The 14,219-nt window shown below is 64.4% G+C and overlaps 1 protein-coding gene across 3 annotated transcripts in view; it reads left to right on the forward strand.

Annotated features, from left to right (window-relative positions):
• The window catches only part of GAK (cyclin G associated kinase), a 53,275-nt gene extending 50,435 nt beyond the window's left edge, over positions 1 to 2,840 (forward strand). For all 3 annotated transcript variants that reach the window (XM_060107449.1, XM_060107450.1, XM_060107451.1), the window contains 4 exons: positions 895 to 1,119; positions 1,629 to 1,777; positions 2,385 to 2,561; positions 2,653 to 2,840. In XM_060107449.1, the coding sequence (XP_059963432.1) occupies positions 895 to 1,119; positions 1,629 to 1,777; positions 2,385 to 2,561; positions 2,653 to 2,754 (653 nt within the window). In that variant the 3' untranslated portion in view covers positions 2,755 to 2,840. The remainder of the gene's footprint in view (positions 1 to 894; positions 1,120 to 1,628; positions 1,778 to 2,384; positions 2,562 to 2,652) is intronic.
• The last annotated feature ends 11,379 nt before the right edge of the window (positions 2,841 to 14,219 follow it).

The following is a 14,219-nucleotide window of genomic DNA, read 5'->3' on the forward strand; positions in this document are numbered from 1 at the left end:
CAGGGTGGGAAAAATATCTTTGAACCACGTATCTGACAACTATCTAGGATATGTAAGAACAGTAAAAACAGAGCAAAACACATCCAACTTGAAAACGGGTGAGTGGTGAAGAGAAAGGCAGCCTGGGGAGAGGTCTAGTGTCACTGGCGGCCCTGGAGGCGCGGGGGGCCTCGATGGGGTGCAGTGCCAGGCGCAGAGCTGGCGGGCGTGCAGGCCGGCTACTCGAGGCGGGCGTCGGTTCTCACAAAACTGAACCCGCAACCGCTTTCTATCCCAGAGGCGCATGTGGGCTGAGCAGGGAGCCTCCGCAGCAGTGCTCAGGGCGACCCTGTTGGTAATCACCACAGACTGGAACCCACCGGAGTCCTTCTGTGGCGCGTCCACCTGCCAGGCTGCTGGCGACAAGCGGGTAGGTGGGTGGGTCCTGGGTGAGAAGAGCCCATTGCAAGGGCCGCCTGCCCTGTGATTCTACGTCTAGAATGTTCTTGAGGTGAAGGTCACAGGACAGAGAAAGGGGGCATCTTGACCCAGTGCTTCTGTGAATATGTACGCATGTGAAGTGGCACAGAACCACACACGTGACACGGCACATGCCTGCGTTCACGGAGCAGCAGCCTGCATGGTGCTGGTCGGGGGCCCTGTGGGCTCTGGGTGCTGGTTTTGAGCTTCCTGCACTCAGCCCTGCATTTGAGCGAGTGGGGAGGGGAGCCCACCCGGCTCAGCCCCTGCAGATGGGCCAGCTGTGGGGCTACCTAGAGGCCACCCATCCTGGCGGCTGACCTGACACGTTCATTTCGCGAGGGTGTGTCCTCTGCCTGCGAGGGCTGAGCACCCACGGGGCAGCGCCCCGCCCTCAGGCTGTCGGTGACACCCCCACGTGAACTGTCTCCCCAGGCTCGCCCGCTGCACCTACTCCTGGGGGCTTCGTTCCCAAAACAGTCCCCCCTCCCAAGGCCAGTGGCTCCTGGCAGATGAGTCGGCCCCCAGCCCAGGGCACCCCGTGGCCCCCCCAGGCCAAGCCAACCCCCATAGCCAGTGTGCAGCCACGGCCAAACTACAGCTCCAGCTTCAGTGTGATCGGCAGCCGGGAGGAGAGGGGGGTCCGTGCCCCTGGCTTTGGTGAGTCCTTCCTCTCTCGCCGCGTGTGTGGTTTTTCGAGCTTGCTGTGAAGTGGTTACAGTGAATCCCGTTTTGCCTTGTCCAGATCAGAGCCCAGTCCCGGGAAAGGGTGTTTAAAGAGACCCAGAGTCTGTTTCCACCCAGCGGGAGCCGCTTTGGATGGAAGTTAATGATTTCAGATGCATGTCTGTGGGTGACCCTCTTGCCCCCAGTGGGCCAGGCCACACTGTCCGGGAAACTTCTCGGCCTCTGCTGGCCGGGTAGCTGGGTGGTCAGCCCAGGCCTGGCTGCCTCGCTTGTCGGGGGAGGGGGGTGGTCCCGATGCCTGCCGTGACCCCGCCCACACTCTGTGCGCTCATGCCTCGGGGCAGCTCTTTTGGACGTTTCCCATCTTCTCGGCCATCCTGCCATCCCCGAGGGTGCTCGAGCTGGCCATGCAGCACAGAGGCAGCAGGCAGGCTGTTGGGTGGGCACTTAGCGTGGCCCCTGAAGCCTTTGCTCTCCTCCAGGTCCAAAGCCAAGGGTGTCGGAGAACGATTTCGAAGACCTGTTGTCCAACCAGGGCTTCTCCTCCCGGGCCGACAGGAAGGGGCCGAGGACGATCGCCGAGATGAGGAGGCAGGACCAGGCGCGGGACTCAGACCCCCTCAAGCTGAAGGTGCAGGGCACTCGGGCCGGGGCAGGGTGGGGGGCATCCTGGGCAGGAGCGTGTGGAGAGGGACACAGCCGACGCGGCCCCGACTCTCACACACGAGGACCTCTGTCCGACATGCTTGCAGGGACAGTGGCTTCCATCTACGCTTATTTGCTCTCCTGAAAGTTTTGGGGTGAAAGATCAACTGTCCCCTTGTGGCTGGGACGTGTGGCTTCATGCTCATTAAGCTCCTTGCTCTTCTGGACACCAGCCAGGCGTGACCCCAGTCGGGGGGCATGGGCCGCAGAGACCCCTGGGGTGACAAGGACGTCTGTGTGCCTGGACCCCAGGACGGACAGGGCAAGGCTGTGACGGCGGGTCATCTGTGAATGTTCCACGGAGGAAAGGGTCCCTGGATTCCACGCACCGTCTATTCCGTGTCCTGTCCAGCCAGACCTAGGGAATGGAATTGGCCATGCCTGGGTGGGGTCAGTGCAGAAACTGGGGTGGGGGTCCACGTCGGGGCCACACATCTCACAGTCAGATCCCTGCTCCGTGGGGCGACCGCCGGCTGCTCGGTGGGTAGAGGCCGGGGCCTGGCATGCCCTCAGCAGCACGGCGTCTCCTTCAGCTCCTGGACTGGACGGAGGGCAAGGAGAGGAACATCCGTGCCCTGCTGTCCACACTGCACACGGCGCTGTGGGACGACGAGAGCCGCTGGACGCCCGTGGGCATGGCCGACCTGGTGACGCCTGCGCAGGTGAAGAAGCACTACCGCCGCGCCGTGCTGGTGGTCCACCCGGACAAGGTGGGCACGGGGTGTGGGCTCTGGGCCGGGGTTGGGGCGGGGTTCTGGGAGCAGGCCAGGCCCTCACCACTGCCGTCCTGCCTGCCCGCAGGCCCGGGGGCAGCCCTACGAGCAGTATGCCCGGATGATCTTCATGGAGCTCAACGACGCCTGGGCCGAGTTCGAGAGCCAGGGCTCCCGGCCGCTCTTCTGAGCCCACGGGTCGTGGCTGCACGTGCGGCTTGTGGAGCTGGAAGCTGCTGGCTGGCCTGGAGGGTTGTGAGTGGGCCGGGGCGGCATGGGCTGGCGCGGCTGCAGCTGGCATCACGTCACGCCCGCCACGCTCAGCGGATCCAGAGCCAGCGCCACTCCCTTCACAGGAAGAGAAAGCATTCCAAAGCCTCCGAGTTCTTTCTTTATCTCTTCTGCTCCTGAAGGAAAGGTGACGATTTGCACTCCTCCCACACGTGTCACAGTCTGTGATTTGTTTTATCCGTGGCGTGTCCACTGGGTAGATCGCGCTGCTCAGCTGTCCTCCAGAATCCGTTCCTGAACATTCACGTCTCCCCTCGTAATCAGCCTGGTGACCACCTGTACATAATTAAACTATTTTCTGACGACCCTCGTCTCCGGGGCTGCACACCACCTCCCTGCACTTTTGCTGTCACCTGGTTGACCTTGGCTCTGACCGTGAAGATGAATCGCAGGGACCCCCGCCTGGCGAAGTTGGGCTCCTCACCACTGCTGGTCTGAGCCCCTGCGGGCCCCCAGTCTGGCCTCGGCCAGCAGCCCAAGCTGCGTGGTCAGGCATGACAGGAAGGCAGGAGGACCGGGAGGTGTGGGGAGTGATCAGATGAGCTGCGGCTTTGGTCTGGGGGCTGGCCCTCGTCGGGTGCTGGGCATGCCCTGTGGCCACTGCAACGTGGCAGAGGCAGATGGTCTTGGTGCAGGTGCACAGAGGCTGGCCCTCCCCCTGGGTCCCCCGGGTCCTTCCTCCTCACAGCAGGAGGATGTGGGGGGCTTTGGATTCTCGTTCCGGGAATTCAAAGCAAAAGCAATGGCCTTGAGTCACGGCCTGTTAGAGAAGCCCCAGCCGCCCCATGCTCTGGGGGACAACACGTCAGGACAAACGACAGCAGTTACACGACTCGAGGTTTGGGTCGGAAGTGACGTTCCCAGCCTCCTGTGTGTCTGTCCACCGTCCCCAGGGCTCGTCCTACTCCTGGCTGCCTGGCACTTCTGGCCAGGCCCTGGAGATGGGGTGGGCCTCGACCCTCATCCCCGTGGTGACAGCAGTCTTGGTCAGGCCCTGCCAAAGCTGCCCCTCAGCCCAGTCAGCGCTGTGGGCTGGCCTCTGAGAACTGTGTGCGATCTCTTCTTTAGCCAAAATGTGAGTTATTGAGTCAGATGTGATGCCAAGTCAGGGATTCAAGAGTGCGCCACCTGCCCCTCAGGTGGGCTTGCGAGTTGGGTCACCCGGGTCAGGACCCTCCCTGTGCCAGGCTCCTAGGCACCCATCCTCACATCAAGGCCTCACCTGGGAGGTAGGACAGCGGTTAGCTGAACGCTCTGACTTGAAGCTTGGAGCCCCGCCTTCCACCTCCAGTGACCTCGTTGGTCTGGCAGAGGGTGGGCCTGCACCTCCTGAAAGTTCAGAGGAGGAAGGGGCTCTGGCTTTGTGTCCTGAGGCCCCAGAACCCTACGGCCTCTGCCCCTAGGGCTGCTCCCCAGCCCCGCCCCAGCCAGGGGTCTGAGCAGAGAGCAGGAGAGGAGGCCGAGGGCCACCTGGACCTCTGCACTGTCCCCTCAATGAGGTGAGCCAGCCACCTGGGTTGGGGCTGCTGCTGCGGGTGGGCAGGAGGGTTAAACCTGGCTCTTCCCAGGCTGAGGCCTCTTTTCAAAGAATACTCACTCTTTTAAGTAACAGTGGGACTTCCCTGGTGGCGCAGTCATTAAGAATCTGCCTGCTGATGCAGGGGACACAGGTTCGAGCCCTGGTCTGGGAGGATCCCACATGCTGCGGAGCATCTGGGCCTGTGCGCCACAACTACCGAGCCTGCGTGCCGCAACTACTGAGCCCGCACGCCTGGAGCCCGTGCTCCACAACAAGAGAAGCCACTGCGATGAGAAGCCCGTGCACCGCAACGAAGAGTGGCACCCGCTTGCTGCAACTAGAGAAAGCCTGTGCACGGCAGCGAAGATCCATTGCAGCCAAAAATAAATAAATAAATTTATTAAAAAGCAAAACAAAACAATGAACGACCTAAATAGGCCCAAGATTGCACATCAAAGTTGCTCTGGATCACGGCTCAGGGCCAGGTGGCTCTGGGGCACTGGCCAGCAGCCCTCGCAGGTCCTGCAGGGCCCGCCCGCCCCTGAGTCTCCGGTGTGGCACTCCCTCTGCCGTCCCTGCCAGCTCTGATTTACTGTCTTGGTGAGGTGATGGCCCCGGTGGCCCCATCCCTACAGGCCACAGACCCCGAGCAGGGCTGCTCCAAGGACCACGTGTGTCCCCTCCAGTGAGCCCCTCGGGGCCCAGGGCATTCCCTGCGCTGGGCTGCTGCTGGCCCCATCCCCACTCGAAGCGGGTGTGGTCCTGGGGGTGGTTTGCTCCTCAGCAGAGGTCGGGTCTGGAGACTGGCTCAGATTAGGGACCCAGCACAGTACATGCCTCCCGGTGCTGCCCACCCATCAGTTACCCCAGGACCCCCTAGTCCGGCCGCCCCCTGTTCTGTGGAGGACCCCACCCAGCACGTGCCGGACAGCCTGGGTGACTGGTGTCACCAAGGGACAAGACCCTGTTCTCAGCAGTACCTCCCTCCTGCCCACCTCCCTCAGCCCCCCGCCCCTCCCCTCCTGCTCCCAGAGGCAGTGAGTGCGCCCCTCCCTGGAGTCCTGGCCGGGGTATTGGGTCCTGTGTCTCCGTGAGTCCTCGCCCATCAAGCCGTGTCCTTGTGATCAGGAAGCACTCCGATGGTGGGTCCTTGCTGTGTTCCTGCTGCGTGGTTCTCGCCGCTCCTGGGGGCGGTCCCCTCCCCCCAGGGCAGCGCGGGTCTGAGGAAGCTTCCGCGTCTCCCTGCCGCAGGGACCCCTTCGTGGGCTGGGGGTCCTTGGGCAGTGTGGGAAGCACAGGAGGCCCGTGCGCTTGGCTCCAGCACCGGAGACGGACTGGACTCCCGCCCCCGCCGGATTCCCGGCAAAGGCCCCTTTGTGGGAAGGACTCATCTGCTCAGTGAGTATTTCCCGGCGCCCACTGAGCAGGCCCAGGAAGACTCCCGAGGAGCGGCCAGCTCGGCCTCGAGCCTCCAAGGGCTTTCTCGCCTGCCCAGGTCACTCTGAGTCCTTAGAAACAAATTGCTGCTCCGGGCCCTAGTCCAGGCTCTGCCTTGGGGGGACCCAGGGTTAGATACCCTCAGGCCATGTGGGGCACTGAAGTGATGTGGGACCCCTGCTCTGTGGCGGTTCCACCACCAGGCCTCCCTTCCTGCCCAGTTTGGGGCCAAGCCCACTCCCTTCAGGGCCAAGCCCCAGGCAGCCTGGCAGCTGCTGGTCCCCACAGAGACCCTCAGGAATCACCCCGTCCCAGCACCGTGGGATGAGTGTAGGGGACTCGGGCCAGCTCTGGGTCACCAGGCCTGTGAACGATCCTGGGGGATCAAGGTGGAGTGCGGGGGTGGGAATCCTGGCCCGAGAGACCCTCTGTCCAGTATGAAGCCAGCTCAGACCCCCAGAGGGGTTGGGCAGACCCCCGGGCGCCTTGCTCTGCAGCCACCCAGCCCCCAGGTGCTCTGGGCCCTGCCAGGAGCTGGCCAAGCCCCGCCTTGTGCCCGGTGGTCCAGCCCGGGCCTGTCTTGGTGATGGTGGCTGTCTGGGCTGCGGTGCTGTGACAGATCTCTCCCCAGTGTGGTGGTTTCTGTGCCAGAGTGACGGGCTGTGGGAGTGGGGGGCCCTCAGCTGCCAGGAGGGCACAGAGAGGACACAGACAGACACACGCATCTGCTGTTTTCTCTGTTACAGACACGGCCCCTGTCCAGCCAGAGTACCTGCTGGGCGGTGGATGAGACCTGGGCACAGTGTCTCATATGAAGGGAACCCTGGGGCCTGACGTCACCCTGCCTGCTTGCGCTGGGCAGGGCCCTTCCTGGCCTGGTGTGAGGGTAGGACAGCACCCACTGGGCAGGGCGGGGGTGCGGGGATCCCTAGAGTAAGGAGAGGTTTGCGGGGGTGGGGGAGGGTGCTGCTTTCAATTGGCAGGAGGTTTTCAAGGCTCATCCACGCAGAACTGCCTCAGGACTCACTGGGTGACATCCATGGTTTGGAGAAGCATCTGTGTCTCTATAGCTGCCGTGGATGTGCTGCCCACTCCCGCCACCTGCCTTCGTGCTCCCAGGACGCACCCTCGTCCCTGAGAGCGATGTTTCAGGACCAGGGAGCCCCCCTCAGACCCCACGGCCCAATTTTGGGGTCAGAACCTCCCCCTGCTCCCGGGGGCCAGCCTTGACTTTCCCAGGAGCCTTTAGAACACGGCTACCAGGGAGGGGTGGGCCTGGGTCTGCCAGACTGGGGAGCAGCTGGCCTGAGGGCAAGGACACAGCTGTGGACATTTATAGACCTCCAACCAGCAGAGTCCGGGGACACCCTTGGGTGTCCCCCATGGGCAACCTGGCGGGGGGTGTTAGGAGGAGAAAGCGACATCAGGATAGGAGAGAGGGAGACAGGAAGGGGACGTTATGGGGGCAGGAGGGGCCCCTTGGGTGGCATGATGAGGCCAGCAGGTGTGTTGCTTGTGGGTGAGCATGTGGGGGGGACAGGTAGATTTGGGGGGACTTGGGCTGGGGTCCTCCAGGAGTCTCACCAGGGGGAGGGTACGTAGGTGTGGGGGGCAGAGCCCAGACACAGGGTGGGGCAGTGGGCAGCTAAAGGGCCACTGGTGGAGGGTCCTGCTTCTCATGGAGGACACCTGGCACCTGGCCCTGAACTGGGATCGTGTCCACTGGCCACCTCGGGTTCGGGCAAGGCCTGGGTCAGAGAATCTCCCACACCCAGGCCCCCAGGCCAGGAAGAAGGGGTAGGAGGGCTGGCTCCCTGATGCCTGGGGGAGGGGAGGAAGTGGTTCCAGACCCTTAGCCAGGCCTGGGCAGACAGCAGGCCAGGCACCAGGCCCAGGGCCTTGAGAGCCTCCCGGCCCGCACCAGGGCCGGCCCCAAGGCTGCCAGGCCATCCCACTGGCCAAGACAAGGCGTCGACCATCTATGGCACAACCCGGATCAAGGGAGACCCCCCTTCGCCTTTTCCATGGCGTCTGGGGGAGCAGCCCATCCCCCCAAATGTGTGGTCCGCCCCGGTGCCCCTGCTTATCTGGCCCGAGAAGCACCAGCCTGGAATGGTGCAGCCCGGCTCCCCAGCTGACAGTTGTCTTTATTCAGCAACTGCCTGGGCTCCTCTGGGGGCGGGGGGCGGGGAACTCCTCCCTGTGGTCTGAGACGCCTTCCATTTCTATCATTTTTCCTTTTCTGCATGCGATGCTGTAATTCCGATGTGATGCCTGGCACTTCCTCATCCTTCAGGGATGGAATCTTTTACCCAGCCTCTTCCTTCTCCTGGGGAGGGGGATGCCCCCGGGGCCTCCAGGGCTCCCACCCGCGTAAGGCGGACACAGGTCTCACCCATCTGGGCCATGGCATCCGCACCTGTAGCACAGGTGTGGAAATCACACCTTCCGGGTGTTTCTCACCCCCGAGAGGCAGCGTGGGACGCAGGCCCTTCTGAACCCCTGGGTACGGGGCCAGGTGAGGGGCAGCCTGGCCCTGGGAGGTACGAACGAGCCCTCCCCAACCTGGCTCACGACCTCCTTCCCGCCTGCAGGGCTGCTGCCTGGAGCGCGGGACACTGGGTCACTCAGCCCGAGGCCCAGCTTGGCCACCCGCGCTAACAGACTCCAAGTCTCTCTGGCTCCACTGTTTTGATTCTGTGATTCTCTTCATGGCGCTTACCCAGTGGCGTCTGAGAGCAAAAGCTTTGAGGGCGCCGCCTCGCCTGCCTTTCTCAGCGGCCCCCACAGCGCCAGGACAGCCCCCTGGCCGGCGGTGGACCGGTGGGTGACAGGGACAATAGGGGCTTGGACTCTGCAGTGGATGAGGGGTCGCCATCCTGCATCACCTCGTCGGCCCCTCCGAGGTGGTGGACGTGATCCAGAGAAGCTGGCCCGGGCCCCGGACTCCTCTCCCCTCCCGGGGCTGCAGGCTGACCACTCCAGGTGTGCTGGTGAGCTAGCGGCAGGCTTTCTGAAGAAAGAGGAGAGAAAGCCCGATGGGGTTCTCCGGACGCTCCAGGCTGCCACTATGAAGTCACTGGATGCTGCCCTCTTCAGCTGGACAGTCCCCTGGCCTGCACAGGCCTGGCTGCTGCGGCCTCCCTGCCCCCTGGGGCAGGCCTGGGGCCCTACCCTATGCCGGGCCTAGCGGAACAGGGCCTGGATTCAGCTGCCCGTCCCTCACCGCCACCCCTCGATGCTTGACCAGGGCTGCCAGGCCCCCAGACACAAGCACAGCCAGGAGAGGGCCACGACCCGGGACCAAAGGAACACCCTTCCCCAACTGAGCAGACAGGCATCTCCCCATGCCTCCTGGGTGTGAAACCCTCCAGTGGGACCCACACAGGCCTGGCCTCACTCTGGGTGCCACTGGAGGGAGGAGGGGGGCCAGGGGGGTGGCGCTCCTGGGTGGTGGCTTCTCTCTATGGCCTGCCTTTCTGGGAAGGGTTTCTTGAGCCTGAAGCCCACTCCCCCCAAGGGCCAACTCTGTTGTCCACCAACTCAGTCCTTGCTGGATCCAGGTCACTGACTGAGGGAGTCCAGGCCTGACCCACACAGAGTGCAGCCAACTCGGGACCTCGAGGGACACGGGGTGCAGGAAGCTCTGAACACTGCGTCCACCTGAAGCTGCCTGGTGGCACAGCCCAGGCCTCACTCAGCCGGAGCAGGAGCCCTGTGCACACCCCGGGGGCCCTAGACCCTCCCTTGGTCCTGTACCTGCACAGGCCAGCCGCCCTCTGTCCGGGCCCTGAGCCAGGCCTCTGACGGAGTGTCCTGTGAAAGGTCCCCGAGGCTGGTCCGGGCAGCCCATGGTGGGTGGAGGAGGCCTCTGGAGTAGGATGGGGGTGATGGCAGAGCTGATGGGTGGGGGGCATTCACAGAGCAGGGACACCTGGTCTGCAGTTCAGGGAACTCTCCCCAGGAGGGTCACACGACGCGTTAGAGGGAGCAACCGCTGGACAGAGAGGGGCCCAGATCCTGGGTATGGATGCTTGTTCCGCTGGACACCCCTTTCCTTTCGCCTATGGAGACCCCGATGTGAGGCTTGGGTGAGCCGACCCTGCGGCTGGGGCAAGGGCGTCTGGTGGCCTGGGCTCCCACCAGGCAGAGGCCTTCAGAAGCATGGCTTCTCCCACATCGTCCCCCGTGCCTCCTGTTGGTGCCCGAGGACCCCCACTTGCTCAGGCCACCCTGGTGCTTCTGTGCAGCCCTGCACCACCACGGCTGTCACCGTCCCAGCAGAGCGGTGAGAAGCAGAATCCCACTTTCAGGCCTGTGAACTCTGCTAGTTTTACCTTGGAGCAGAGGGGTGGGGGGTGGCTCCAGGCAGCAGCCAGGAAGGACAGGGGGGCATGGGAGCCACAGCCCCTCGTGGTCGCCCCCCTCCCCGAGCATCTCTGGAAGTCACTGCTCCCCCTTTCCAACACTCTCCCTGTGGGGAGGGGTGGAAGGATCAGGGGCCTGGGGCCTGGGGTGAACAGGGGCAAATTGAGGGGACAGGAGCCACCACTGTGCTCTGAGCCCAGATCCTGGGCCAGCTCCTCAGCAAGGGGGTTGGTCCTCAGGGCTCCCGGGTGGTGACCGAGGGGCCCCCGTGTCTCTGGAACTCGAGGAGCAGCCTCTGTGGGGATGAGGAAGAGTGCATCTCGACACACAACCCTGACCCAGGACGGGGCAGGAGTCCGAGGAACAAGCAGGCCACCCCAGGCCGGGCCAGCACCTGCCCCTGTGCCCTCAGGAGCCCACGTGGCCAGGGAAGGGGTCTTGGAGTCGGGGAGCACACAGGGTCTCCTCCACACACAGCCGAGACGTTGTGGCCCAGCTCTGAGGAACAGCAGTGATGATTTTCCAGCTTGCTTTGCTTCTGCTTTTCACCTGTTATATTACCTGGCAAATAATGATGAAATCCAGCAGGAAAATGGCAACACAGATGGTGCTGGTGCTGGGGACTGAATTATTCATCATGTTAAATTATTAAGTTTGTATTTGAAGTTGCTGGTGAGCCCATGTGTGCCAAGAGCCCGTCCCAGCCCTTCCTGCGGGGTCTGCGACCCCCTTGCCAGACCCCATGCCAGGATTGAAGAAGGACTTCAAGTGATCCTGGGCCCTCCCGGGACAGAGGGTACCAGCAGGCGCCAGGCCTCCCTGGAGGGAGTGCAGGGAGCCAGGCAGGGGCTTCCAGGACGCTGGGGGTGAGTGGGTGGGGGAGTTGCTGGAGCAAGGCGGCCGCCTCCCCTTCTTGACACCTGGAGTGACCCTGTGGGGGCTGCAGAGGGGACTCTAGGTGGTGGTGTGGCGTCTCAAACCCAGCACCACATGCTCCTGGGCTTCGGCATAACCCTGCTTTGGGTCAGGGGTTCCTAGCCTTCAGGGGCTGACTTCCGCATTTGAAGAGCCCGCAGAGCACTGAGCTCAGGGCTCTATCCCTGTCCTGCCGGCCGGCCAAGGTCCCAGAGCCCAGACGTGGCCGTGGCCAAACACACACGCCCCGAAGCTGACCCCTTGGTCGCAACCCCTCCCCCCTCTAGCTCCTGGCACCTGCTGCCCAGCCCAGCCTGCCGCCACCCAGCTCCCCCACCCTGACACCCTCCTGGGTCTTCAGCCCGCTGACGCCGACGGATGCCCTTGGCTTGGCCTTTCTTGCTGTTATGGACGTCTCCCGCTCAGCTCCTGTCTCTCTGGCCGCTGCAGGCTGGGGCACTGGTCACCGGAACCCAGGTCCTCTTCTGGGTGCTCACGGGGCCGTGAGTGCCCACATGGGATGTGGCCCTGAGGCCGGGCAGAGGCCGTGAGCTGAGTTGCCTCCCTGCCATGGGGGCTGGCCTGGCTGGTGGGCAGTTCCAGGCCGTTCCCCTCATCTCCTGCCCAGAGCTGGTCCCCCACCCTCCAGTCCTCCTCAGGTCCCACAGCCACCTGGCCTCTCCCTCTCCCAGAGTGCTGGTCATCCTGACCTGGGACTGTCACCAACCTTGTCTGTTTCTCCATAGGAGGGTCTGAGACCCTGCTGGGTCCCCTAACCCCAGCCCAGGGCCTAGACAAATGTGAGAACTGAAGAGGCAGCTATGTGTGTGGTGGGTCTAAAAGGGGTAACAACACAGAGACACAGAGACAGAGACAGAAAGATAGGTGATGACCCCACAGGTGACCTCTGAATGGTGACCCCACAGGGAGGGAGAAGGAGGGGAGGAGAAAGAGAAAGAGGGATGGAGGGCCAGGCAGCGAGGCCAGTGGAGGGCCCCTGTCCTCTGTCCTCCGACGTGGCACAGGCCTGGGTCACAGGGTCAGTGGGGTCATGGAAACTGTGGGCCAAGCACGGACCCCTACACTCCTGTCTTGGTGATGGGCACACCCAGTCACACCCAGCCTGGATGCCCCAAGGTCAACAGGGAGTCTCTGTGGCTTGTAAGGGCAGCTGGGCTCATGGGTCGTGGGGCTGCTCTGGACTCAGCTGTGGGTCATCCCCCAGGTCCACGTGGTGGCAGGGGCGGAGGGCAGAGGCTTCAGTGGGGAGAAGGGGCTTCTCTTTCCTGGACCCACACCTCTCCCTCCGGCGTCCACACCCAGGTTCTGAGGACACTAAAGGGCCAGGCTGAGCAGACTCTGAGGGCTCAGGCTGGACCCTCAGACCCCCAGACACCTGGAAACAGGCAACCACTCCCTCCACAGAGCACCTGTCCCCAGACCTGCAAAAGGCCTGGGGCTTCGACCCCCGTCACGTGAAGGGTGGCGGTAGAGGTGAAATAACATTCCTAGGGGTCAGCCAGCACAGGCTAGCAAGAGGCACTCCCTGCAGCCTTGAGCACTGTGTTCGGTCCCCAGGCCACCCTTCTGAGCAGCCCCACTGCACCCACCTCGCACCTCCTTGCCCAGATTCGGGTGACAAGAGCTATCGGCAGGGGGAATGGACAGAGCTGAGGCCAGCTCCCACAGCCCCTGCGTCCAGGGAGGCTGCAGCTCCGTGCGTCCTGGGATGTGAGCCTCCCCCAGGGCCAGCAGGGCCCTCGCTGGCCAGAGTAGCTGCAGAGTGGCTGTGCCCCTGCCAACTCCCAGAAAGCTGTGCTGGCCTCCTCCACCCCCTCCCCTTCCTCACTCCTGCCGGCTGGGGGGGCCCTGCCGGGCCACCGATGCGCACAGTTGGGCCTGCAGACGGTCAGCGAGGGGTGGGCGCTGGGAGCCCAGGCTCCAAGCAGATGGGGGGAAACAGGCACGCCCTCTGGAGTTCAGGCGGACTGTCCTGGGGGAGCGGCATGAGGAGTGCTCCCCGGGGTGGGGTTTCCAGGATCTGCCCCTTCCACCCCAGGCCCAGGGAGTCCTGATGCCTCAGCTGAGAGGGGAGAGTGAAAGCTAATGCAGCGGCCACCAGGGGTGTCCGCCCACCAACCAGGAGGCCAGCGGAGACCCGGACCCCTCCCACAACACTCTTGCGACCCCAGGAGGGGCGGTGGGACTGGAGGCCGAGCCGCCGACCTTGCGGCGACCCCAGTCTCCCCGAAGCGCGGTTAACAGCGCAGAGGAAATCCCGGAGGCCCCGGGGAGGGGGCGACCGCGGCGGGGGCGGGGCTGCGGGGACACGGAGCGGAGCGGCCGGTCCGCAGTGACCTCTGCGCGTTCCTGCCCGGCGTGGGGCCGCCAGCCGAGGGGGCGAGGGTCTCTCGGCCTCTGTCCCACTAAAATGAAACGGCGTGGCTCCTTCTCTGCGACTCTATTACGCAGAAAAATAGGTCCTGGTCGGTCTGCGGGCTGCTCTCCTCCAACGGCTGGATGGGTTTTCTGGCGTCTGGGAGCTCCCTTCTCACGCCCAGCGGTGCGGGAGGCCCGGGAACGGCGGGGGTCGGGGGCCAGGACAGCGCTCAGGGGCACTCGGCCCGGTCGGGACCGCTGTCACCGGCCGCGCCGGGGAACCCCTTCCCGCGCGCGTCGGCGGAGAGTGGGATGGCGACTAGAGCCGCGACGCCCAGCTCCCTCCGACAGCGGCTGGACTAGAAAGGACTTCGCTCCCTGGCGCTGCGCACGTATCCGTCCGCACGCTAGGTGCCCCAAACGGGCGGAAGCGGATGGGAGTGCGGGACCTTGTCTCGCCGTTGGGGGGGGGCGGCCCCCGCCCGGTCCACACAGAGGGGATCGGATGGCGGGGACTGGGGCCAGTATCTGGGGCTCTGGACTGAGGGGTGGGCCGGGGTCGTGCGCGCTGGCTCGGGAGCTCGCGCCCTGGGATCCCCCCGAATCCGGCCCGGGGGCAGCGTTTCGGAGGGGAAAGGGGGGCGCGGCTCCGCCCCTCCGGTCCCCGCCTCCCGCGGGCGCCCGCCCAGCCGCCGCGGCCCCGCCCACCTCGTCACGCTCGGACGCGGGCGGGGGGCGGGGAGCGC

Source organism: Mesoplodon densirostris, chromosome 1 (genome assembly GCF_025265405.1).
Source record: "Mesoplodon densirostris isolate mMesDen1 chromosome 1, mMesDen1 primary haplotype, whole genome shotgun sequence".
Classification (NCBI taxonomy): Eukaryota; Metazoa; Chordata; class Mammalia; order Artiodactyla; family Ziphiidae; genus Mesoplodon; species Mesoplodon densirostris.